General features: G+C 36.7%; 1 protein-coding gene across 1 annotated transcript in view; it reads left to right on the forward strand.

Moving 5' to 3' along the window:
• The window catches only part of LOC139143573 (carboxy-terminal domain RNA polymerase II polypeptide A small phosphatase 1-like), a 42963-nt gene extending 16864 nt beyond the window's left edge, over positions 1–26099 (forward strand). Inside the window, exons 2-8 of the mRNA XM_070714014.1 lie at positions 14806–14930; positions 17254–17355; positions 18208–18264; positions 19047–19139; positions 20071–20169; positions 20580–20666; positions 21433–26099. Of these exons, the coding sequence (XP_070570115.1) occupies positions 14806–14930; positions 17254–17355; positions 18208–18264; positions 19047–19139; positions 20071–20169; positions 20580–20666; positions 21433–21609 (740 nt within the window). The 3' untranslated portion in view covers positions 21610–26099. The remainder of the gene's footprint in view (positions 1–14805; positions 14931–17253; positions 17356–18207; positions 18265–19046; positions 19140–20070; positions 20170–20579; positions 20667–21432) is intronic.
• The last annotated feature ends 909 nt before the right edge of the window (positions 26100–27008 follow it).

Here is a 27008-nt window from a genome sequence, read left to right on the forward strand (position 1 = left end):
TCAAACCACTCTTAGGATATTAAGTTTGTTTCAAGCCAATTATTAATTCATGATTTTTCCCACTGATGGTTCATCAAAAATTGAGGTATGCACACTACTGAGAAAAGTAATTGCAAAATGTATGGTACATGTAGGTATAGTATACATGTAGGGATGTGATATCGGTTAACTATTACTTCATACTTGCCTGGAGAGCTGGTTGAAAAGTATTATACACACTATTTAGACAGATTTAACCCTTTGAGCGCCAAAGTCAATTTTAACAATGTACTTCAGTCAGTTTTTTTCAAATTTTTGCCAAAATTTTGATGAAAGACTGTAGCTGATGAAATGTGATGTCCACTTGGTTCAAAATTATCAAAGAAATTACACAAAAATTCATAAAAATTGGTAAAATGTTGCACTAAAATTTTGGTGGGAAAAATTACGGCACTCAAAGGGTTAAGTAGTCATAACTTGACCAAAACAATTTATATCTCACAGGATTGGCAGTTTTAGATTCTAGAATGCCATAAAAATTTTTGTATTTAAGGAAAATGACCATTTCCTTGGCACAGTAGAAATTTACAAGGAAACTCAAGCATTTCCTGGAAATCTTTGCCTTGCAATCTTTGTTGTGTTTGAAGATCGATTAAAGTGAACCATTCTTTGAATCTGTGTTCAGTCGGTATCCCAAGGTATTCCTTGAAAGACAGGAAACGGATTGGAATACAGTTGTGAACACCCGAGGTGGCAGCGTAGGCGTACATCTGTTTATGAAAAGACTTAGAAGAAGCCTGCTACCTAGGCAAACCTGGAGTGCTGGTGTTTGTCATATCGCAATGACAGTTATTACAATATTTGGTAGGTATGAACTTTGAAATTTGAAATTGTAAAGACCTGCTGTATGATTTATCAAAATTGAAAGACACACACTACTGTTCCAATGATTTGAATTTCGAAAGGGCATTGAATGTGATTTTACCGTAATTTCTACATGATACTCCATAAATCAATGACTGTCAACTTGATATGATAGTCTATTGATCACGTATTGATTGTATGGTGGCCCGGAGATGTTCTATGAGAGGGCAAGTTGAGGTTTATTATTTTGGAATTATACAGCAGTGTGACTGATGATATATTGATACATGCATGTGTTCCACCCTTTCGCGACAATGGTTTGGTCCAAACCCACTGTTATCAATGGTGAGAATGGACCTGTTTACAAGGATTGGAGGTTAAAGGGTTAAAGATTACACAACATGTATATCAAAGGAACGCAAGGAACAGTCTCTACCATCCAAGCAGTGTCTATTTCACAGATTCGTGAGAATGTGGCTGCTGCAATGAACCAAATTCTTCTGTCGTTCGCTGGATATGATTAATTTAGAAACCAGCACAGTGTTCATGGGTAATATCTCGAAATCTACACATACTGTAGCAGTGCTCTTTACAGGCTATAAACGAGATCATTATAGGCTCAATTTTAAATGGTAAGAACAATTCGAAACATTTTCAGGTCAGAGGTAACAGGCCATTTTCATGACCCCAATGTGACCTTACATAGTGGTATTTTTACTGGTATTTAGTATTCCAAAGTCAATTTGCTGAGGCAAAAATTCAAATTTTTGCCTGAAAGCAAGTTAGTGTGGCTTTCCACCATACAACGATGTGAATAAATTTTGCCTCTGTATTGCAGAGTACGAAATCAAGGGATACATGTACATATTATTATTGTCAAGAAATTATAAGGTCACATAAAGGTCGTGGCCAGACATTGCTGTGGATGGAAAATATGGACATCAACAGTTAGGTATTTGTTTGGTGGCGTTATGAAGAGATTTTACACTGTCCAGGAAACAAAACCTTGTGGTAAACCACCAAACAAACAACATCTATCAGAGAACAAAAGCAGTTACACACAGACACTGAATCCGGATTCCAGCAGAGACCTGTAAATGGCTCAGTATCTGAGTATTGGACAATCAGGGAACCGAGATGTTTATGCAGGAATGTGAGATTTGATCACAGAAGGAATGGAGAGGGTGATACGTACACATGAATCAACACAGAGGTCACGAAAATCATAAATTGTGACTTATGATGCAACCTAAACCTGGCATTTATACATTCTCACAAGTATTATGGGCTTCTGTAAACTGTATTCTTTCAAGCTACTGAAAACTAACACGTATTTCTAGATGTAGATTTTCCCTGATCTTTTGAGTCTTGTAAAAAAGAGATTGGATCTTTCGCATTCCCTCTTCATGTATGGAGACAAGAACCCTACAAAGACCAAATCAGTGGCAGTCATAGCGGCATTGTTAAAATTCCATCAAAAACAATTGATGAATGTCAGGAAGCTCTGGAGAATTTGTCACTATCAGAGTGCATTGTGTACAGTTCTTCCCTTTGTATGTCCTTTGTCATAGTCGGGAATTCTTGTCGTGTTTGTGTATAAAAACCTTGTCCACAAAAGTGTTTTTACATTAATGATGATAACAGAGGATAGAAAAGTAATATTTTTAGCAGCAGTCAGGCTTTGACAATTGCTTTTGTTTACGGTCCATTGAAATTCATCAAAAACCCAAAATTCAGTGCAAAAGTTAACTTTATACTGTAGGTCTTTTTTAAGTTTGTAAATACCGTACATCTGTATATAGGACCTGCCACAACTTGCATAATGCTAATTGATTGATGTACACAACCAATAGACACCAAATGTGTTCATAATGAAATTGAGTGTTAAAATAGAATGGTGTGGTACAAACAATAATACAAAATTGGTTTCACAGAAGGATGAAAGTGGCTTTGGCAAGTATTGCGATGGTTGTTGAGCAGTGTGCATGTAGATCAATGGCAGTGATGGAAGGTTTGTGTCTATTCGATGTATCAGCTCTGTGCAGGACAGCAAAAGTAGAAAAACAACCAGATCCAGATATCTCTGGTGAATATGCCAGCTAGGTTTCCACTTTCCTTTGTGATGGATGGAGTCAGGTGGCCATGTTTGTTCAGAGCCAGATATTTTTACAATGTGCAAAATACTGAAGCCAGTGGCTTGTACACATAAACAAATTAATTATTCAATAAACATATGTAATATCTCTGCCCATTTGATAGATCCAATCAGGTGAACCCTTTTACATCCATCTAGCATCGAACTTCTGCCATTTGCAGTTGCGTAAATCATATGGAATCTTTCCTTTTCATTTTGGTGTTAAAGTTAAACCAAGAGTTCCTTTTGCTGAGACCAAGGGTTAACCCTTTGAGTGCTGTAATTTTTTCCCTCAGAAATTGCAACATTTAAGAAATTTTTATGAATTTTCTGTAATTTTTTTTATAATTTTGGACCAAGTGGACATCACATTTCATCAGATACATTTTTTATCAAAATTGTTGCAAAAATCTGAAAAAAATTCACTGGAGAATATTTCACAGGGGCGACAAAAATTGACTTTGGCGCTCAAAGGGTTAAAAAAATGTACGTACAGAGATTATCATACCATAGTAAGCCAGCCATTGTGAACATTGGAGGCAATGGTTCCACAGCCTTTCAGTATCTTTCATATTAAAAGAGCATTTGTGTTATCCGAAGGCAGAAGTGAATTCGAGTTTGATGATTTGTGCATCGGTATCAGTAAAAAGCCGTCGCACGCAATTAAAATCTGCCTGCTGTGGAAAAGTTGTGAAAGCTGTCTTTGAAGCGATAGGAAAGGCTATGATGTTTGTCCAGGGTCTTCAAAGCATCGGACAATCAGTAGGGCTCTTGATGGATGGACAACTGCAAGATACTATGCAGTTGGCAGACTGCTTAAGTGATTTCCCCGGATAATTCATGTTCAGATATATCGGCAGAATGATGGATACAGAATCAATTCCCAGGGCGGCAAAGCCTCTGGAATCTCTTACAGGGCTTCCATATACATCATTTAAAAACTATTTAATCAGGAAACAGGGTGATGAAAGCAATGATTGTTTGTTACAGTATTTTCGATGAATTATTCCCGATCAGTTGATCAAATTTGAAATACGTCAGCATGATTTAAGGGACATTGTCGCTCCCAATGGAATGCAGTAACATCTAAATTTATGTAATTCCTGCAGAGATTTCCATTCAAAGGCTCGGTCAGTAACATCATGAGTCTTGGATGTGCAGATATCATCATTTGCATACTGTGTTGTCAGTGGTTTATTCTTGTTGAGTCAGGCTCATTAGTTCCAGGTACAGGTAAAATATTTAGATCAATTATCCACAAAAGCTTTTATCTCTGGTCGAGTGAAAACGAACATGTTTCCCTTTTACCCATGATGCCGTTGGTTTGTTTGTAGATTCCTTGCCAGTCTTCTCTGACCTTCAACTGGATTTGTAATAGTGTAATACTGTAGCTATAAACGACCTTGGCAAAGCTATTGCCAATTTAGTCAGAGAAAAATACATGTACCAGACTTGACTGTTTTTCATGTACTATGGTCATGAACTCAAAAGGAATTCAATTTTACAAAGTTATTCAAATTTTGTTTTAAGTTGGCGACCTCACCGGGTCACCAACCTGGAATGAAAGTTCTTTCACCTCTGTTGCTGGAGATCGTACAAACTATTTTGCATGACTGGACTTTTTTGTTTGCTTGTTTATTTGTTTATTCATTAGTCTCACTAAAATAGCTTCCCTGATCCAGACATAAGTTAAATCAGTAATCACCAGTTAGAATTGCATACTACAGACAAGCATGAACAAATTGAACAAAAATTCTGTTGCCAAATTCAAAAGTTGAGAGCTCAGGTACGAAAAGAAAACACAGATGCTCCGTCTGCTGTTAGTTAGTTTCACATGGCAGTAAACATCGAGATGGAGCAACATCCAGTCTAATGTGATAATATTTTAAGTTCTGAAAGAAAGATGCCCTCAAATATGTCCATCTATTTTGTTTCTACCATTCTCTTATTTTCAGATTGAAAAATCACATTTGTAGACACTAAATTTCAATTTTTTTTCCCCGCATCATTGATCAGTATCATTTTCAACTTCAGCAATTTTCTTTTCTTGAAAACGAGGCAAACATCTCCAGGGCTCCAATAATCTGTAATGAAACGCAAAACCGCCCTGGAACAAGGCCAACAGATCGATCGCCAATCATATCCAAGAACAACAAGGTATCGATGTATGGGGAAATGTCGTAAGTTCATTCACCACAGGGCATACGCGCAGTTGACATCATCAAAATAGCTCATAAAACAAATCAAGGACAGTTTTGTTGTCGACATAAAAACCAGACTTCGTTGAATTTTCAGAGCAGGATTTTATCTTTATGATTTTATAGATGCAATATGATGATCTGTACCCTAGCACATTAGTTGTAAGTTTATATGACAGTCGCACCGTGCGTCAAAATTTATAGGAATTTTGTTTTCTCACCAAAACGAAATGCGATATAAATAGTTCAATGCACGTAAAGAACTTAATTTAAGTTTGCCCCTAGCCTTCTTACCAATTGCAGAAACTTCATCCATTCACATTGTTGGACTCACTTTCAAGCTTTTTAGTACGGTTTGTCGAATGAAGCAGGTACTAGCCTTTTCTGGCTCTGGATTGAATTTAAAAACTTACATTTTAAATAGAACAAAGACGATTTCATCCAACAAACTCAGAGTATCAAGGTCTGGGAAGAATAACAGTGAACCACTTTGAATTTAATTTCTGTAATGATTAAATCAATTTGTTGAATAGCGACTGGGAGATCAAACCCCATCCCACCACACCCCTTATGCCATAGAATTAAATTTTTATCTGATGTTGAACCCTGGACATATTTCCCCTGAGGAGCAAAACATTCCCTCTTGACTATTGATCTGAGCGGAGCATGTGTGAAGATTAAACACTGACATAGTTACACATTGTGCATTTACAGTGGTACCCAGCAATGGATAACAATAGCGATAAAAGAATTCCATTTTTGAAGTAGAACAGTGTTTACAAAGCATGGATGAGTAAATATCGTTGGAACTAGCAGGTTGACGGCACTGTGCTGATATCCATCGGAAAAAAATAGACGAGTGGTATCAGTTGACAGCTGGTATAAAACTGATGGTCGTACATGAGCATGTAAGATAATTAATATTTATACTTTCCAAGAAAGAAGTCGATATACCTTCCACAAAACCAGTAACTTAAATCTGAGGATTGGTGTGCCTTACATACTCATTTGCATACATTATACAAATGTTTATGCAGTCATCATGTAATATGAACACCATTACATGTTTGCTGCAACTTTTGATGTTTTCCATTACTGTAAATTTTGCTCCATTTGAAAACAGTTTTTTGTTTTTCTTTTCAATAATCATATTGAAAGCCATTGTTCAACTCTTTACTATGACCTGTGTTATTGTATTATTAAAACAGAATTGTTTTTGACAAGGTACTGTAATTCTAGTACTGACTAACGTCACATATTGTACACTGTGTTTTTCTTTCACAAGGCAAATACTTTGCAATAGACAGTATTGCTTGGGAAAGAATAAGAAAATGTTCTTTTTCGTTGAACAAAAATATGAAAACGTTTCACAAGTTAAAGCTTTTGCTATGGAAAAATGATAAATTTCACTGATTTAATTGTGATGCGTTGTCTTGATTTAAAATGACAAACTTACCAGGTTACTCAACTGAGTGGCAAACTTTGTGTCTGGTGATAGACTGCATCGCACAGATTTGAGTACGTGGATTGCGCTGTGTTGCTAGACATTAGCAACTTTACATTTCTGCACAGTGTTAGTTGATATGAATATTCATAAGTAGAGCATGTGCTGTGTAAAACATTGGAAACGTACCTTGAGTGAAACTGAAAATGAAATGGAACTACACAGGCAATACTGAAGGGTGGTTTCCAGAAAAGATAGAGACTATGTTTCACTTCGTGCCAACATCGCTGTTCTGTCAGCATGATCATGCACCCACATTCATAACACGTCATCACTGGGAAAGACTACCAATGCATATAACCCCTTCACCACCGTGGTGTGACCCAAACCCTATGTCATCTAGGATGAGAGTGGACCTGTTCACTCAGACTTAGGGGAGAACAGTTGAAAATTTACTGATCCTGTCAAATCCAAGAAACCCTTTCCATGATAAAGAATCATTGAGGAAATGTTTTGTATGAGACCAAGCAATTTTTGTGGCCCACAGTCGGTGGTAATGCGAGAGATCAGCCAATGGTTTGATGTGTAATTTCTCAATAATTCCATTGCACTGAGTGTCTGTATTTTAGAAGAGACAGTCCTATCTTTGAAAAAGAGTTCAGTGAATGAATGTACTGAAAATTGAAGCATTACTGCAAGAAATACCCATTAGCTTGCGAAATCCCGCCGTAATCTGAAAAAATGGGTAAAAGAGAACAAGACTGAAAAGACAATTTGATTTCCATGTACTTTTCTGCTACCCTAGCCACAGTAATTCTACCGATCAACGCTGCTCATCACCTGTTTACCTGGATGCAGTTGCCATAGTTACAGCTCAGTAATGAGGATAGGATTGATGCGGGGGAATTAAACCTGGCAGATTCTGTTACATCTTTTTTTTCAATTCAGCTCACAGAGTGATCTTCTTTAATCCCAGGATATAATCCTCAAAAAGACATAAAAGTTTTTCATCCCTGACAAGCCAAGCGAATTGCTGGTATGTTCTCTTCCCCCTGAGAAAATCTGTCTGGCTTAGTGCTGTCACATTGCAAGCGGCCATCTCTCTATTGTAAGTCAGTGGTACAGTAACAATGACGACGTTGTTGATGAATTCTTCTTTTGCGTGTTCCGATAGCGTTGATCGCGATTTCTGGTTTGTTACTAAATATAGCTGCACGTGCACAACATCGGACAACGCTGCCTAAAATTCGGACAAATTTTGCTGTTGCATGCGCACCTGTTGTTGCAGCTTGTAGTCAGAGCCGTAAATTCATACGAATTAATGTGACTTTTAGTAGCCATTGTAACGCTAGCAGGTTTTATTTTCGTCGTTTGTGCGGAAAATGCAGACAAATATTTATTTATGCATATTAATGAGAGAAAAAGATGATGTCATTTGCAATCAGTGCTATAGTTGTTGCTTCCCTTTGTTGATTCATTAAGCAAAACAGAAAATTTATTAATGTATAAAGTAGAATTCCACCAGAAATAATTGTATAAATGTAGATCAGCATTCAGGGAATGGAAGGCAAAAGAGGAGATGACAGTACAAAAACAGGACAGAGTTGGATGCGTGGAAATTGATCCTTTCTCTGTTACATATGTCTCATCACCGTGGTAACTGCTGTGGATCTTGGTTGCCATGCAGACACAATATACCACAATCCAATAGTTGACATATCTCTGGAAATTTGAAACTGAATGTAGGCAAACATTATCACTGTGATAAATATTAGACACAGCAGGCTGAGTGGGAAGGCTGAGCTAGGTACACTGTAAGATGTCAGTTTTACATCTAATGTTCCTTAAAAAGTGTATGTTTGAGAATTGTGGTAGCCTATTTTGGTGTGTGGGCATTAGCAGGAGGCCGGCCCACATGCAGAGTTAGTGGAAAAAACTCCTACTTACTTTCTGTGTCTAAGATTTATCACAGTGGACAACAGCACTTCAGCAGATACAGATGTTTTCATTTTTGCGATATTTTTCAATCGTATATTAGTGTAAATAACCAACATGTAAATTAGTAAATAACCAACATGCCCAGTGTAAATGTGCAGTGACATGTGTAATTATTTCTGTGCTAATACACGGCAGACGTATAAAGGATAAAAAAAGCACATTGTCGATCCATAATTTCATTGTTGTCCTTTGAGGAATATAACCAAGGTGATAAGTGAGACACATGTATGGTATTTTAAGCTTTAGGTTTGTAGTGTTGTGGTGTATTTCTGCTCTGGAATTATTTATTATTGATTTGCAAGAGAGCAGCACCTACATGAATTTTCAGAACAAAACATTGTGATTTAAGGAGCATTTGGTATCGTAAACTGTATTTGGTACCAAAATGGAGTCAAAAGTTCATAGTGTGCCAATGGTATGATGAAAGAGAATTTATTTGGATTTGCTGTGTAGAGGCCAAACTGGCACATAAAAACAGCACTACTGAACAGCTAGTGGTAGTTCTTCGTAGGCTGTTTGTTGGATTGAAATACCAGAATTGTGAGAGAAAACCGCAGCATGAATATGCTGATGCTGTCTCTACAGCACGATACACTTGAGTAAGTTTAGGTTCACAGTAATGATAAACTTATTATCAGTATTCACACACCCATGAGTAGATATATACCAGTTGATATATAACACCATATCTTCAGATACATTTACAGAGTGATGAAGAAAACAAGGGTGGGACAAGTAAAATCACCTTCAGTATAACTTTCCTAGTGGAATAATTCCATCAACATCAGGGATCCTGTGACTGGTGCCGTCACTACTGGCCTTATTGCCACTGTTGAATGTCACTTGTTTTTTTTCAGAAAAACTTATCAACATTCCTGAAACCCACTATTTGAACCTGTGCCAACATTTTCTCCAAGGGCCGCCTGAAGGAGAGCGCATGGAGTTAAAAAAATCCAGTCTCAACCTTCCCTTACAATGATTTCCCTGAAAACAGAAGCTATTTTTCAGAGTTGTAGAGCATTATGAGAGAGATCCTCAAAATATGATTGAAACATGGTAGACTTGTTTTAATTTGATTGTACAGTGTTGAAATAAAAGAGAGAGTGGGGACTTTTGTTTATGACAAAGCTTTCCAGGCCTGTGTCCCTGACTTATGACGCAGAACAGTGTTAATAGCATAAGAGAAAACCTTATATATGTTGGAGAGTGTCATAAACACCACAACAGCTGTATTGGTTTGAAAAAATGTACTTGACAACTTTTATAGTATGTCTGTGGATTGCCACACAGAGATAAATATGTAAACAATGGAGCACCCTCTCCTCTGGTCATAACAACTCTCGGTTGTTAAATCTTGGTGTTATGTACATGCCATGGAGCTCTTGTTGCACTTACAAGTTACACACATGCATGTACTCATATGTAAGTGCATATGTACATGTAGGCCAAAATCACCTGTACATATGTAATGAAACAGACATACCATCTTGGTACTACTTTACTTTTGTACTCTGCTATAACATAAGATAAGAGACGGTGAATCAGTCACTCATTGTATATATCAGTATCATGTATACTGCAAGACAATTTCAGTTTACAATGATAGTAGAAAAGATACAGTAGCTTTCACAAGAGAGGGCTGCTGTGTCTGTGTTGGTAGATGACCTCAGTGTACAGTCAGAGGTGACAGGCATGTACAATGTATATTACTTGTACTAATAACAATAAAACAATGTCGACCAGGTGAATGCCCCAGGAAGGTCATACTGCATATATGCAAAACAAATGAAAGAATAGATAAGGATGCCCTTCTGAGGTATCGCATTACAGTTGTTTTGTGAGAACAGATGTTCAGCAGGGTTCTAGGTCAGGTGAGGTCACTCAAATCATCTTAATTAAATTAAAATATTCGGTGCCTTCTGTTGGTGTGCATACATGCATATGGCAATAAAAATAGATGTAGTCGCTGAAAAGCCATGGCAACTGAGCTGTTACCGTGACCTTTCCCATCAGTTCATTTGTACTTGTATTGTTGTCAAATGTGTCTGTCCCTGGAACTGATGTGTTCCACTTAATTGCCATTCAGGACGATAACGTTATCTTTATTTATCTCCAATCTGATAAATTCAAATTACTACAGTGCAGATGCACAGGTTTTTTGCCATCTTTTGTGATCTATTTAACCCACTTGAAGTGGAAGTGGTGGAGTTTGTTTTTGCAATTTCGCAACAGAAAATACAGTCACGACCAGTAGTTTGCCATGAAGAGCAACTGGTCTTTATCCTCCGTTGTTGCAACGGAATAAAATGCCATACCATGTATAATAACCTTTAATTGCACATACCAACCCTCCTACAACTATTATTAGCCATACACACACAATAGTTGCAGCCCAATTATTCTATTAATAAAAGTGTCAGTCTAGATATGCCATTATTATAGCACTATCGGCCAATTCACCATGGTTCACCTTTTCAGATACGGTCATATCAATACCATTTAAATGTACATGTATCAGGCAACTCCATTGTATTACATGCTCTCAAAATTTTTTCAATCTGCATCAATCATTTTACCACAATGTTTTTGTAAAAAAAATTTCCTTTCTTGTGACGTGTGCTAATTTGACAAACAGCACAACAACCAAGAAGACACTTGATCAACCCATGTGACCTCGTCCTCACAGCTTGACCTAATTTCTCCGCGTGACCTGTTCTGCTATCTGTAGTCATCCCATCCATCTGTACGGCAGATGAATTTCAATACAGTGGCAGGGGTTGCACAAACTATGCATTCCCTTCTATTTCTAGGGTTGTTATTGTACATATAGGACCCTGGCATTAAGATGAAGTTATTTTGACATTGTCAACACAACGTGCTAAAGAGCCAGTCATACAAAGTGCAGTGATGTGAGTACAAGGAGGCTGTCGGTCACACCTGGTGCGAAAACGATACTTGGACTGCAATTGCAAAATCAGACATTTCACTTGTTTTCTTTTTACCGCTTTGCCATCAGAATTTGATTCAACCACAATTACTTTTTCTGTTTTGATATGACCAGGGAGTTACGTGCAGCCATGGGAAGTTACGGAATTGCTCCTTCTGAACTGGACAAATTCAATTTGTGATTGTTATCCCGTTTGAAGTTTTCCATGTGGTCTGTCTATCCAGCTGCTTGCAATCACCAAAACTTCTTAAAGGAAATTTTTAGCTCTTCTTATTGTATAACAGTGTATAACAAAAAGATCGTGGACATGTTATCAATAAGGCAAACTTGAAGTGTCAAAACAAAGGCAAGAGAGAGAGAGAGCAAGAAAAAGTGTGTATGGGCTTCTGTAAGCTGTACTGTGCATGGTACATACATGTAGACCTGTATTTGCATTTGCTTATTTCTCTGAGACAAATTAGGAGAGACTGATGATTTTATAATCTCCGATCTGAGTCATCTGTCATGAAACTGTAATACCAGCGATTACATTTCAGGATTTCATCAAACTGCATACAGTCTCTCATTGGCGGCAGCCTGTGTGACTGAGACATTTGACCAGACCAAACCTCGTTACGAGCCAGACTAATTTTGCGTCTTCCTTTGTTGCAGTCAATTTGATTTCATGTTGCCATGGTAACGGACCACCAGGATCAGTCAGATGTGCTCCATTATTGCACAAACTTCAGGTTTTTGTGTCAAAGTATAGCTTTTCTCTGCTGTCGGCTCATGTTTTCCGACTTGCCTGTATCATTAGTATAATGATAAATGAACATACAGTATATAAAGTAATCACTGGCATTTTAATTTTGTTTCCAACAAATGCCTTCTTGCAATTTCCCAAATTGCCACATTTTGTCAAGTTTTCATTAAAAAATAACAAAATTATAATTGTGATGGTGAACACATTAATCATGGAGGAAGGAAGGGTAGTTGACATCATTGGCAAAATGAAATGGACAAATCTATTGCATTGGTGGTACATGTATATTTCCTTGTTTTTTTCAGTCACAGTGAATACAGTGTCACTGAATGTACGGTAGATTGATGAGAAAAGTCACACTTTATAGTCTGCAGGTACTTCACCACAGTCACCCCCTCCCCCACCCTAGGGAGTTTTCTTTATGTTTGTTCAACCACAATGTACAAAGCTATAGGGTTTTCCAAAGCCATAATGTCTGAAAGGCAGAAACTACCAGTAAGAGAGACGCTGATATTTCTGCTATGGTTACTGTCTCCAGTAATGGATGATACTGGCAAATCTTCCCTGTATGTCTGTTTGACTCACCCTGCATTTTTGGTTGAGCCACCCCCTCCCCCTTCCCCCAGCTGTGGGTGATTTGGCAGCATCATTGTAAAGGGGGATTGAGGAATTGGTGAACAGGTTAGCCTTGTCACCCACCCCTTTTCCCTGTATACATGTAGAGGTCCAACTGTAACCATAGAATATAGATTTGGTCAAGCCATAGTGGCGAAAAAGACCAGTGATGCAAGCAAGCAATAATTTTTTTTTATTTGATTTTCTTTGTGATGACAAAGTATAGATCAGAAGTGCCGTGGCTGTTATTTTTGTCCATCATAGAGTTAGATGAGATGAACAGTCTTGGTACATGTAGGAATCTAGGAACATGGGGACAATCACGCTGTGGGCGTACACAGCTGCTAAAATATGTAGACGCTCTTAGGCATCAAAAGCCTGTGTGTGTATGTTACCACCAGACATGCGGGTGTCTTGTTCGCAGTACACAATGTATATAAAATGATGTATGAGGTGGTGAAAAATATCAACAAAACAGAACGATCAATGAAGCTGAGGCTGCACAAACTTGTCACCAGTGAAGCATACACAATGATTTCTTGGACAGGCATTCTTGTATGTAAATATTACCACAATTCAGTCAGGATCATACGAGTGTTTGATCAGTTTCCAGACGCCAGTCGGAATTCCTTTTCAAATTAAGTTTTTGAAATAAATTCGTTCCAGTGATGTAAATTTCATTTTATATTAACACTGATAGCCACAATTTTATTAATTTATCACACGTTTGACTTCTTCACAAGCTGTGAATTCAGAAAATTACTTGCTGATTCAGCAGATATCACTTGATTCATTGAAAACAGATGCGGTAAAATGCATACTTCTATACATTCATCCGAATGATGTACATATATCATGCTAAGTATTTCAACCTCTTTCAAAAGTTTTAGTTTTACTAACTAGTATTTTTAGTAAATAATTTCAAGTATTTAAAGATACAGTAACACATAGACTACTTCAATAATGCCTTCCCTGTGTCGTCGGACAGATCATGTTTTATTGGAGTGATCAAAACTCCAATTTATAAACTTAACAAATTGTTCCCAGCATACAAAAAGTATACACAACGTAGATGTACACTTATCCGAAAGGAAAACATAATGGTTTCTTGTAAAGTATAAGTGTCTTGTTCAAGTTGTTGTACCGTTGATCTTGAACTTGCATGTACAGTAGTATGTACCGGTAGTTTGAGGAGGAATGTGTCAGTAATGTAAATTACTAGGTATTCAACCATGTCCTGTTTATATTCACCTCATAAATCGACTTATTCTGTTATACATAAAGGCTGTGCAATCTATACAAAGCATGGAAGCTCAATCCTTGAATGGACAGTTTTCCTACTGTGTGCTCGGTAAGAGAAGACTTTCATGTTCAATATATGGGACCATTGCAAAGCATTTAACAAGGGCAGTTATATTTGAAAGCAGTTAGCTCTACAGTTAAGCCAACATTCGAGAGACTTTTTATACAGTCCTTTGCACTTTGGATGGTGTTGTCAGGACATTGTCCTGCAAACACAGCACAGCCTAAAGATCTTAGAGAATCTCGTGTAGGCAGAAAGTCGTCAGTTGGTACTTGTGGTTCTATTCAAGGGTTCACATCAGTTACTGTACAGCTGAGAACAAGCGTAAACTGATCAAGTTTGGACTCCCAAAAGTGATGCTCGCTTCAGGGGGATTTTTTCGTAACATTAATTAAAACAAGACGCAGCGCTTCTATGAATGAGCAAAGGGTGACGTACATGTAGGTGTGTATTTGCACACCAGTCAGGCCACATGAGGCGTACATGATGTGCTTGAAATTATTTTTTTCTAGCACTTCGTCTAGTGTATTTGTAGTATTCAAAATCAATCTTATTCCTTGTTCATTTTATTTTCCTTCCAGAACAATCTACTGTGAGCAAAAAGCCGCGCAATCGTGGTCTACTCAGTTCATTCTTTTGCTGTTTTGGTGCCAACGGAAATCAGACTGTCAATGCTATACCTACTGAAGAAAATGGAGCACCAAAGGTCAGTGCCTTCTATAAAAAGTTGACCTTTTCACCTTTGACCTTTGTACAGTGATTCAAAAAAACAATATCTTGGGCTACTTTTTAGCCCTATCAGCTTCATCTCTCATCAGCACTGTACATCAGGTCACAAGGTGAGGAAGAATAGTGAAATGACAGCAGTTGTTAGAGTTGTTAATGATTTCACCAGAATCAGTTTTTATCTAACCATGATTTGACACTGAGAATACAAAAAAAAGACATTAACAAGTTGTGCCACAGTACACTTGAAATGAACTTAGTTACAGTGTTGAGAAACTGACAGCGCTGTGTGCTCCACTGTACGTTACACTGCCAATGACTTGTGATGTTGATTTCTCCAGACAAGTGGAACTGTCAAAACTTACAGTTCGGCACTTTCAACGTTGTTAGCAGCGTTATGTTCCCCTCATGAGCTGTCTCTTCAGTTTTGCATAGTGAAGGTAGTCAGAGGTCAACTAAGGTCGCTCTCTTCGTTGATGAATGGGTCTGTCATTTGGTAAATATGATAGCATTTGAAAAAAACACACTATTCAGTGAATTTCTCAAACTTTTGTTGATGGCAGAATTGCAATGATAGTGCTTGTGACAGCCAGAGAAATTCCAGAAGTTTGAATTAAAAGATCACGAAAGTTTGTTGAACTGATTTGTGGGCAATTGTGCGTAACCCTATACGACCCCGTACTCTTAAGATGTACAGAGTGCTTGTATGTAATTCAATATGACATGTAACCTGTGAGTGAGCCCGCATGTGTTTCTTTGAGCCCGCATGTGTTTCCGTGCATGACTAGAATCTTCAAGGAAACTCAGAGCCTAGAAAATCTGGTCGAGCTAAAGAAAAATGGTGATGAATATATGCATTGTTTGTTTTCTGTCGAGTCCAGTTGTACATCCTTCAGTGCCAAATTCATTCTCTGTAGAATTAAAGATTAAATAAAATAATTATCATGTTGTGTGCACCAGTTTGTCATTCAGATGCTAAATGGAAGTTGTTTATGAATCACAAACTTTTTTAAGGGCAAAACAAGAGCCCAGATTCATTATTTTTTTTTAAAGCAGGTCTGATGATTGCAAGTTCTGTCACATTGCAGTCCCGCTTCCATACTGCCTAATCATTTTTGCAATTTCCGAAAATTTTTGAATCTACAAAAATTTCTGTGCTCAAAGATAATCTGCAAACATTTATGTATAGAACATATCTGAGTTGAAGCCACACTATGTCAGCTCAAGTAAGCTGAGTCTCCATTTGCATTTGAAAAATTGACAGAGCAGAGAAAGAAACAACCAAGTCAAACCAAGTGTCGCCTTCCATCCCATAAACCTTCTGAGATGTCATTGACGAAATGCTTCACAAAATGTGATGTCTCAAAGGTTGAGCCCTGTCACTTAAACTGCACGTCTTGAATGTCACAGCGCCATTTAAGCCTGCAAATTAGCTGTCAAACTTGGTCAAAGACTGCCTTATAGGCTGTAATTTGACTTGTTAATAGTCTCTATTGTTGTCATGGAGACAGTGAGTAAGCCTGCCTTGTAAGTTTCTGGGAGGGACTTACATGGCAGTGATAGATGACAAATAATGTATGAACAGTATAGATCCTATAGTATGGTGTGTGTATTTGTGTACCTGTGTGTGTGTGTGTGTGTGTGTATATATATATATATAATATATATAATAATATATATATATATATATATATATATATATATATATATATATATATATATATATATATATATATATATATATATATATATATATATATATATATATCTCAGTGATCTCCCCAGGATTTTCTGATAGAGTGGCGGCTAATTTGCATGACAATAAATGTAATTGTTATGGTAATGAGTTTCTATTGTTTACCAAAAATTATAGAGTGGCGGCCACCACTCTATAATAGCTCTGGGGAGAACACTGATATATATATATATATATATATATATATATTATATATATATATATATATATATATATATATATATTATATATATATATATATATATATATATATATATATATATATATATATATATATATATATATATTAGATACAAACACACAGACACACAGACACACCCACACACGCCAGGTGATCTTGAACACACACACACACACACACACACATATATATACATATATATATATATATATATATATATATATATATATATATATATATATATATATATATATATATATATATATATATATATATATAATGAAAGTATTAATTATTTGACTATTTGCAAAGATACAAAATATTCAAAGACTAATCAAGGTATCATAATCTTTTCTATCTCCACAGTCACAGAATAAATATCTACTTCCTGAGCTACGGCACTCAGATATGCACAAGCTATGTATTGTTATAGACCTTGACGAAACCCTTGTACATAGTTCTTTTAAGGTAAGGACTCAGCGAGGTCAGCCACTATTTTCCACCATGTATCCAGGAAGTCTGAATTAATCCCGGCAGATTAATAACAGGAAAATTTCATTCAATATCATAAAAAGTAATCGAGGGTCGAGTATGCATTTTATCAAGCGAAAAGAGTGTACTGAATCGCCAAGGTCAATCATATGAGCCCCGTGTCAATATGAAGATCTTGTTATTCTGTGGAGTTTGACGTTTATTTCATTGATAAATTTGAGAGAAATATTGTGCTTTTATTCGCTTCACTATGAAGGCAATCAAACGGCAAGTGTGATGGTGACATTGAAATCATATCTTGTTACAAAATGTAATTTCAAAATCTAAGTGCTTCTCTGACGAAAACCATAAATATCTCAGTGTGTAGAGCAGTATTTTTTTACAAGACATGGAGGTTGTAATGTATATGCACACTGAGATACAATGCATCATGGGAATCAAGGGATCCACTCTCATTGTTGTCATGGTGATCTCTGTTGTCGCTAGGGAATGCAGAGAGTGCAGTAAACCTTGACAAATTAATTACTAATTCGCCACCATCGCAGCTATCATCTAACGACATTTGGTAGTCGTGTTATAAATTTGTTCACACGGGTCTTAATCAAGCATTATAGGTTTCTCAAAGATAACAATCAGCTCTACATGATTGATGGGCTTTGTCAGAACATTGTAAAATTCGAAACTCTTTACTTCCCTGTACATACTTATTTGTTAACCTTTTTTCACCCTCACACTATCTAAAATATGCAGATAAAATGCAATGCTATGCTTAGTACATAGATAGAGCGGTGAAAATAATATTGCTAATGTTGTTTCCTTTCATTGCAGCCTGTTAGTAATGCAGATTTTGTAGTTCCTGTTGAAATTGATGGAACGATCCATCAGGTGAGTATTGAACTCTAGAGGGCTCACTTCCCAGGGCTTTTTGGTAGGCATAATGGAATTTGCGCAAATATGCTGCACAGCACATGCTGTCAACAATCATAAATTGTGTCAGTGAGTGGAATGCAAATTTCACAGGATAAAACTGCAAAAATTTTGTACTGTACATTTCATTATTTTAAAATTAATTTTGCAGGCTACATTTCATTTTGAAATAAATTTTGCAGGCTTTATTTTATTATTTTGAAATAAATTTTGCAGGCTAGACTTCATTATTTTGAATTGAATTTTTACAATCTATATTTTATTATTTTGAAATGAATTTTGCAGACCACATTTGATTATTTTGAAATGATATAGCAAGATACTGAACTTCTAATGTCCACTTTCACTCAATAACCATATCCAGGATTGAAATATAAGTTTTTTTATTGATAAAAAATTAGGATCTTGTTACATGAAAATAAGCAAGCCAAGCCATAATGAGTTGATAAAATGCAATGCCAAAAGTAAAAGTACAACTGGATTGGTGTTACATAAAAAAACGAAATGTACAACTTTTGCTTTCCACAGACTGTTTCATACTAAAACTCAACACCTGTTTTCAATTATCCGTGACCTTGACTTTTTAAAAGGATAACCTGACATAACCTTCACATCTTACCTCAAAGTGTGCACAATACAAGCTGGTCAGTCGTAAATTTTGATGAGGTCTATCAGTGGAACCATTAAAACACCCCCACATTCAAATTGTTCAATCTGCTTTTTTTGTTATCACTCGGAAGGTGTATGTTTTGAAGAGGCCCTACGTGGATGAATTTTTACAGAAAATGGGTGAACTGTTTGAGTGCGTGTTATTTACAGCTAGTCTTTCAAAGGTGAGTCAGGAATACTGTTTTCATAGACCTTATATGATCCTGTTGTCTTCTTCTCTTACCTTTTAAAAAAAAAGGCAGAGAAAATATCCCTTACATGTTTCCTTGACAGTCACGATATTTTGAATTTTATATTGATATATGTATTTGCGATAGTTGTAAGCCAATAGTCGCGATAATTTTAGACAAATATGTTCAGCATGATGGTACGTGATTATCAATATGTTGTAAACAGTGTATACTCTTTTAATCGGTGAACTCCTAAAACCAATTTAGGAATGTCATGAAATTTCTGTTTCATCCCTATAACAGCGCACACAATATGTTGACTTTTGTATCGTAGATTTTCTTGTCCTCAATTGTTGCCAGGGTGACATGCATTTTATAGGGGTTCATAATCAAAGCAAAGAACAGCGCCCCCAGCGTCAGAAGTTAACCCTTTGAGTGCTGTAATTTTTCCCACCAAAATTTTAATGCAACATTTTTACCAATTTTTATGAACTTTTCTGTAATTTTTTTCATAATTTTTGACAAAAAAGGACATGACATTTCATTGGCTACAGTTTGTTATCAAAATTTTGACGAAAACCTGAAAAAAATTGACTGGAGTATATTTTCTAAAGGTGACAAATATTGACTTTGGTGCTGAAAGGGTTAATAAAAATAGTTCATAACATGAGCAAGTATCACATAGAACAACATCACAAAAGTGTGCACAGGTGTTACAGTAATTTTACCATGATTTCAATATCCTTCCTGTGGACATTCTTTAAAACCACTTTGAATTTGTCCATTCCTTTCCAAGCAGTACACAGTGTCACTGATATTTGATGTCAAACTCTTTGACTTGAACCAGTATAAGTCCACTCACCCAGAGTATTACTGAAATGTTCCCTCACATATACAATTTTGTTGTTTTTTCTTCCGATGACAGTATGCAGACCCTGTGGCTGACCTGCTTGACAAGTGGGGCGTGTTCAGGGCCCGTCTCTTCAGGGATTCTTGTGTGTTTCACAGAGGAAACTATGTTAAGGTAAGTCAGTTGTCAACGGATTAATTTGTTTTGTTTCTGTTCATCTGTTCATGCAGCCTCTTCCCTAGGAAGATACTCATCATTCTACTGTCATTTAGAATAAATATATGAGTATCAGATGTGAATGATCACAAAGTGTCTGCATCTGTGTCTATGTAAAGTGTTGTGTGTGTGTGTGTGTGTGTGTCACTCCAATATCATAATTCATAGGTCCAAACTTACCTCCTCAGCCAATAGGATTGTACCTAAATTAGGATTTGAAGGGCTTAAAACGTTTAAACAGATACCTTTCGTCAAGTCTGTCAGTAATGCAGTTGTGAAAGTTTCTCAATGATCTCAAAGAAGCAGTGACCTTCACCAATGTTACAATACTCAAATGTCTTTTGTTTTCTTTCTGCTTTTTGTTTCAGGACCTCAGTCGGTTAGGGAGAGAGCTGAAAAGGATAGTCATTGTAGACAACTCCCCTGCTTCTTACATCTTCCACCCTGAGAATGCAGTGAGTATAAACACTTCTCTTATACTTTCTATCCAAATAAACACAGTGTAGCTGCAAAATAAATTCTCGAAAATAGGAAATATTTTCCCTTTGTTTAGTATTTATAATTATTCTCTTCGATATCAAAGATAAGAAATCAGAAAGCTGTAAAAAAAATTAGCAAAGAGGAAAGTCATTATACATATTAATTTGAACAGAGAAACCATAGGCAGTTTTCCAGAATATATATTGATGTGACTTGTGTATCAGGATCAAACATAAGTCATTCTGTCTAGTATGTAGAAATACCGATTGCTCAGCAAACAGTATCAGAAACTGCAAACAGAAGAAATTTGTCATCCAAACATCGGTACTTAGCACTGTTTGGCTTTGAGGATCTCACGTAAAATGTATTCATTGGCTTTGCGTTTTCAATATATATAACAAAATTGACTTCATTAAATCTCGCCAAAGTAATGAGAAGTACAACAATATTGATATTTTATTAACCCTTTGAGCACCAAAGTCAACATTTGTCACCTTTAGAAAATATGCTCCAGTCAAATTTTTTTCAGATTTTTGTCAAAATTTTGATCACAAACTGTAGCCAATGAAATATGATATCCATTGGGTCCAAAATTATCAAAAAATTACAGAAAAATTTATAAAAAATTGGTAAAAATGTTTCACTAAAATTTTGTGGGAACAATGACAGCACTCAAATGGTTAGTTAACTCTTGATGTGTCCCTACTGACTGTTCTTCTTTCCGTCAATTTTTTGCAACAGGTGCCTGTAGCTTCTTGGTTCGATGACATGTGCGACACAGAATTACTAGATCTCATACCATTCTTAGAACATTTATCCAAAGTAGACGATGTGTATACAGTACTTCAAAACCAGAACATGAACGGACCGCAACCAATCCTAGCAAACCACACACACGTCAACTCCATCAATTCATAGCTAATTTGGAAGCTGGCATTGTACACACAAGGTGTCGATCGGGGGAATTTAACGAAGTCTCTCTGATATCTGACATGCAATCATTTTGTGATGAAATTTTGAAATTTTTATGTTGATTTCTCTAAAATATCCAATTCTTTTTTTTCAATTTTTATTTTATTCTCCTGACTCATTTATGTTCATCATTTACAAAGTGGTTTGTCCATCACTGCTGCAGTCAAGGTCAAAGATCAAAGGTTGCTTATTATGACCCACAAAAATTTGCATATTGCACTATGACATAACTTGGGAACTATGTATTTTCCTTGTCATAGAGTCAAGATTACCACGTACTGATGAATTATTTTCCTTGAGACGCGATTTGATCAGTAGCAGTAGAATTGATGTGCCAAAATACATGGAAACGTGAGGTTAAATTTTACTGCAAAGAGAAAAGGGACACAAATTACCCTAGAGGTTACGCTGTTTTGGACATTTATTACCATCATAATCAAAATGTAACCACATATAGTTGAAAAAAAAAAAGATTTCAGTTCTTGTGTTATTTCTGGAATCAGCCTGAATCGTTCATCTAGAATTTACAGACTCGGCTTAATGATGGAGTCAACTTTTATATATCTCTACTACATTATGGTTGACTAAATTTTGAATGTTTAGACGTAACATGGGAAAAAGATAGAGAACTTTTTTCCGTGATTCACCGTCCAAAATTGATTGCCATTGTTACAGAACTTCAAAATGACCATGAAATTTTATATCGTGTAGAAGGGGAAATGGTAATCGTATTTATTTACTACTCAAGCCAATAACATTATTATCAACCTTGATAATCGTATTTACCCATCAGACGAGTCAATAACGTTATTACGGACCTTTTGAGCTCTATTATTTCAATAATGTAAACTGTGTCAGAGTGGTGGCGTGAACCGCATAATTTCACTTCAGTTGGTTGAGATTTGTCACTCCGTATCACCCTCAGACATAAGGCATTTCTGATTGAAGGCAATATTAGCTTATTATTGAGAGAGGGCAATATATGAGTATAATTGACCAGGTCAGGAGGCACATGCATGTTACTTCATTATCGCCTGGATGTGTGATGTTTTGTTGTTAAATTATGGATGTAAATTCATCAAAATCTGCAAAGTTGAAATTGCCCGTTTTATGTTTGAAGCACAGCATTGCTTGCGGAGCCTGTGCTGTGTGTATTTGTTTATTTATGTTTATTTTTAAAATTTCCCTTGTGTGTACAATGTCATAGTGATCTGCCATTTTCCAAGATTCTGTAGTGTTGTTGTCTTGGTAACATGACCCAAAAATTGGACGTATTTAGACGTACAACAAAAATTAAGCAAAAAAACTTCTAAAAAAAATAAAAGGTTCATAATAAAGTGTCTGTGCATTTTGCCGTTATGCAGATATCCTCATAGCTACCAGCATAGCAAGCAGATCAACTGAAATAACCCCCCTCCCCCTTCAATAATGCTCATCGTAACCGTGGCTGTTTCAATGGGCAGTTACCATGACAACAATACTATCCGGCGAGTAGTCTACAACATGCTTGATGAAATACAGAAATATGAAAAAAAAGAATAAATATTTTTTCTACTGATTTTCTATTATCCCTGTCATTTTGAGGGTTTTCGACCTCCGAGTTGTAACACTTAGCAAGAACAATTACCTTTTCTCAAGTGGTCCAAAGTATACACATCTTGTGTCTATACATATACATATATATATATACATTGTAACTAATTGCTAATTATGTACGTATTGTTTTATCATTACAAAAAAAAAATGTATACAGAAGGCATGGCTATAGGGTTGGCTTTTTGTAGTAATGTGTATTTTATGTGCTTTTACGTGAAATCATCACTCTGTTTTGATTCAGATTGGGCAGAAAGATTACAGGTGTTGAATTAGAACGGCATTGATACGCTATACCCAGGTTCATTTGACAAGGCCGATAATCTGGTCTTAGTATTATTACTTTTCTGTTTTCTTTGAGAGTGGTACATTTACATCTTTTGGAGTGTGTTTTCTGTCCAGTGAACATGTTTCTGTAGGTGTTCCTTGGCATTGCAGGCACCTGACCTGCTCACCCCCCTGATTCCCAGTAAACAGGTCCACAAGCACCCATTGGTGTCAATGGGTGCGGGCCAAACCATGGTGCTGAAAGGGTGAGAACACTGAACATGCAGTTTGCAGGGTTTCCACGCATGTGCATGTTAGAAACCTGATCGGCTGCCACATCATGAGTGCCTAGTCATAAGACCCATCAGAAATTGCAAAGCAATATGGCCAACACATGTCTGATTTGAAAACAGAAGCATCACATACCAGCCCATGTTTCTATCCAGTGGAGACATTTATATTCATTACGTTTGGGCTCAGAGAAAAGCAGAAGGGGAGCACATGGTCCCACGCAAGTGAAAAGTCTGGAACGTTCACGCTGTAGAATTACTATTATAGCAGCCAGGACATTAGATTGTGCACCAAAGTTCAAGTACACAGTAATTATGTATGTGTATGAAAGTACAAAATTGAATGTAATTCAGGTGATTCCGAGCTTCTGTACGGCCAAAGCCACACCCATGAAGTGCAGAACAAATGGCAGATATGTCAGTGTTGCTATAAAGTCACCAGCAGCTTTGCCAAAAATCATGGTAAATACATTTGAACTTTGGTTGGCAATCCAATATCGTGGTTTTCATGAAATAGTCACCATTTTTAGCCGATGGAGTTTGTAATATCTGTTTTCGATATAGCAACATGAAGCAGGGCTCCACTCATACTTTAGCCATGATGTAAACAAATGATTGCTACTCTCCACTCAGAACCATCTTCATCGTGTTTATGAGAGAATTCAGTGTGCAGTAGTTTTACACCTCATGGTTGTGATAACAATTTTTTTAGAAGTACAGTTAGCTAGCATGAAACATTTAAAATGAATTCATCTTTATAATTAGAGTTCTGCAGCTGATTTCTTCAACTTTATCTTTCTTTTCTTTTATTTTTCCTTTAATATTAAAATTTCTTCTGCCTCAGATGTGTACATTTTCAAGCATTACGTATATCTGTACTACCCAACTTTTGTTGTGAAATGTTTGTTTTTGCGATGGTTTGAACCATGGCATTTGTGAAGGGATTTTTTATCAAAAATAGTGTTGAACACTTATTTAGTCAAAAAAGAGGAGAAAAAAATTGCAAGTATGTATTGATAGAACTTTTTGATTCAGACTCAGAGAATTGTTGAAAAAGCAAGATGAACAGCCCCCTCTTTTGGTGAAATGTCAATAGGAGTAATTCTTCAGAAGCAGGAACTAGCGCCCTCTTTTGATGAACTTTCAGTGTTGGTAATATATTCACCTAAACAAAGCTAGCTTGTATGATTTGTGTTACAAATTTCTAGAGAAAGAGAGTCTAGTTATGAAATACTTACACTTTAAAGGAAGAACCTATTTCAACATAGAAAGGATGTTTTTCATTTCAGGAAAGTGGTGGCCCGTTTCTTTGTTTGGAGGCCATTTTGTTTCATTTGGTGATGCAATGAGGCGTAAAGTAGAAGGAATAAAGCCCCCTAGTTATTTGATTTTAAGTTTCTTAATATGGTGATCAAGTGCACAGAGATAGATAAACCATGTTTGTTCAAGTTTGCGAGGAATTTTCATGTCATAAGATCGCAAGAGGGTCAGAGAAAATTTATGTTATTGCTGGGGCCGAGTGAAACTGGCTTATTGGACATATTTTTAGATTGAGTCAAATACCAAGTTGTTATTTGATGGGGGGGGGTGTACAGTAGACAGAAGATTTTGACTGTTTGTAGCAGAGAAATTCTACACAAGTGAGAGATGTTGTAAATATGATGTCAGATTGATAGGTGACACGCTGGGCTCAAAAGCCAGTTTTTAATTTAAAGGGGACAGTCTGTACTTGACATGCAATGCAACATTGTTCTTGCTGGTAAATCTTTCATTTCCCATGGTAACTGAGTCAACGATAGTTTATTTAGGTCTTGATGTGTTGTTTTGAGTGATTTCCAGATGAGAAATAAGTGGCAATTGTTAGTTGACACAAAGTCAAAGGATAAAACATGAAATTTTCAATATTACAAATCTGTTGCTGCTATCTGTATATAGAATGCCTGTAATATTTTAGTGCCTAATTACCCAACCATTGAATTATTATTGTTATCATTATTATAATTGGAGTTTCTGTAATTTTGTGGCGATTCATTCTGCCGACTCTTGCAAAGGCTGTATAAACGCCCCTGACTTATGTAGAGGTATATTACCCTGTACTTGCGTACGCAACCACACACAGGGACACGCACGCACCCTTACAAAAATACTAGACTGACACACTGGTGACACACATACGCAGTGCTCTAATGAGGTATTAATTTCTTGAATTCTGGGATACTATTTTTATTTTATAGAAAATATACCACTGTAGAGGGATAAAAAATAAAACCTTTTTGTCTAATCAGACTCAATAGATTTTTTGTGTTGCTGGGTGTGTTCCTGTGGTTGGTGTACATTCTTTGCTGTTGTGGTTGGAAGTGTAGAACACGGGCATGAGAATGGTTGATGGGAGATGGATGCAGAAATTTGAGAAGGACCCTGATATTTTAACGCCAAACGTGAAAATTTGCTGTATGCCTATCTGGTAAAGGAGGTGACACAAGTCAGAGAGAGTTGTTGATTTGACAAACATTTATTTACATTTACGGGAATGAGAATGGTTGAGGGGGATGGATGCAGAAATTTGAGAAGGACCCTGACATTTTAACGCCAACTATCGTATTTTTGACGATGCCTTTGTGGATGCAGAAATGTGGGGGAGGCCCCTTATATGAGAAATGTGAAACTCTGCTTTCTACGTATCGGGCGGAGGGGATGACAAGAGCGGAAAAGAGTGAGATTGATTTTGATGGAAAACCTGGTTGTTGTCAAACGACATCAAAATGTAGTGTTTACCCAACCCCGAGCGCCGAGATGGTGTGTGTGCATGAATGTAAAGGATACATCCGGGTCACAACAAACAGGAACTTTGCAGACATGAATCTCATTCAGCTCTCTTAACTTGCGAGCAGTTTGAAATCCAACCCCCCCCCCCCGCAAAAATATGAAGGGCACACTTTTTACTGCACTGTAACCGTTCAATCTCTATTTCCCTGTGAAGGGTTCCATCTTTGCCATAAAACAATAGAAATGGGACAAACCATGGCGGCGAAAGGGTGAAAATAACAGGCATTTCAAGAAATTATTAGATTATGCTGTGCTCAAGGGCATTTCATAAGGTACCGTTCAGTTTTTACGGCCGGGGGGCCGGCAAAATCCAGGGGGGGGTCATCATAATTTTGGAATCCGTAAAGGGGGGGTCATCGCTTTTTCACT

This window comes from Ptychodera flava, chromosome 11 (assembly GCF_041260155.1).
Source record: "Ptychodera flava strain L36383 chromosome 11, AS_Pfla_20210202, whole genome shotgun sequence".
In the NCBI taxonomy this organism is placed as follows: Eukaryota; Metazoa; Hemichordata; class Enteropneusta; family Ptychoderidae; genus Ptychodera; species Ptychodera flava.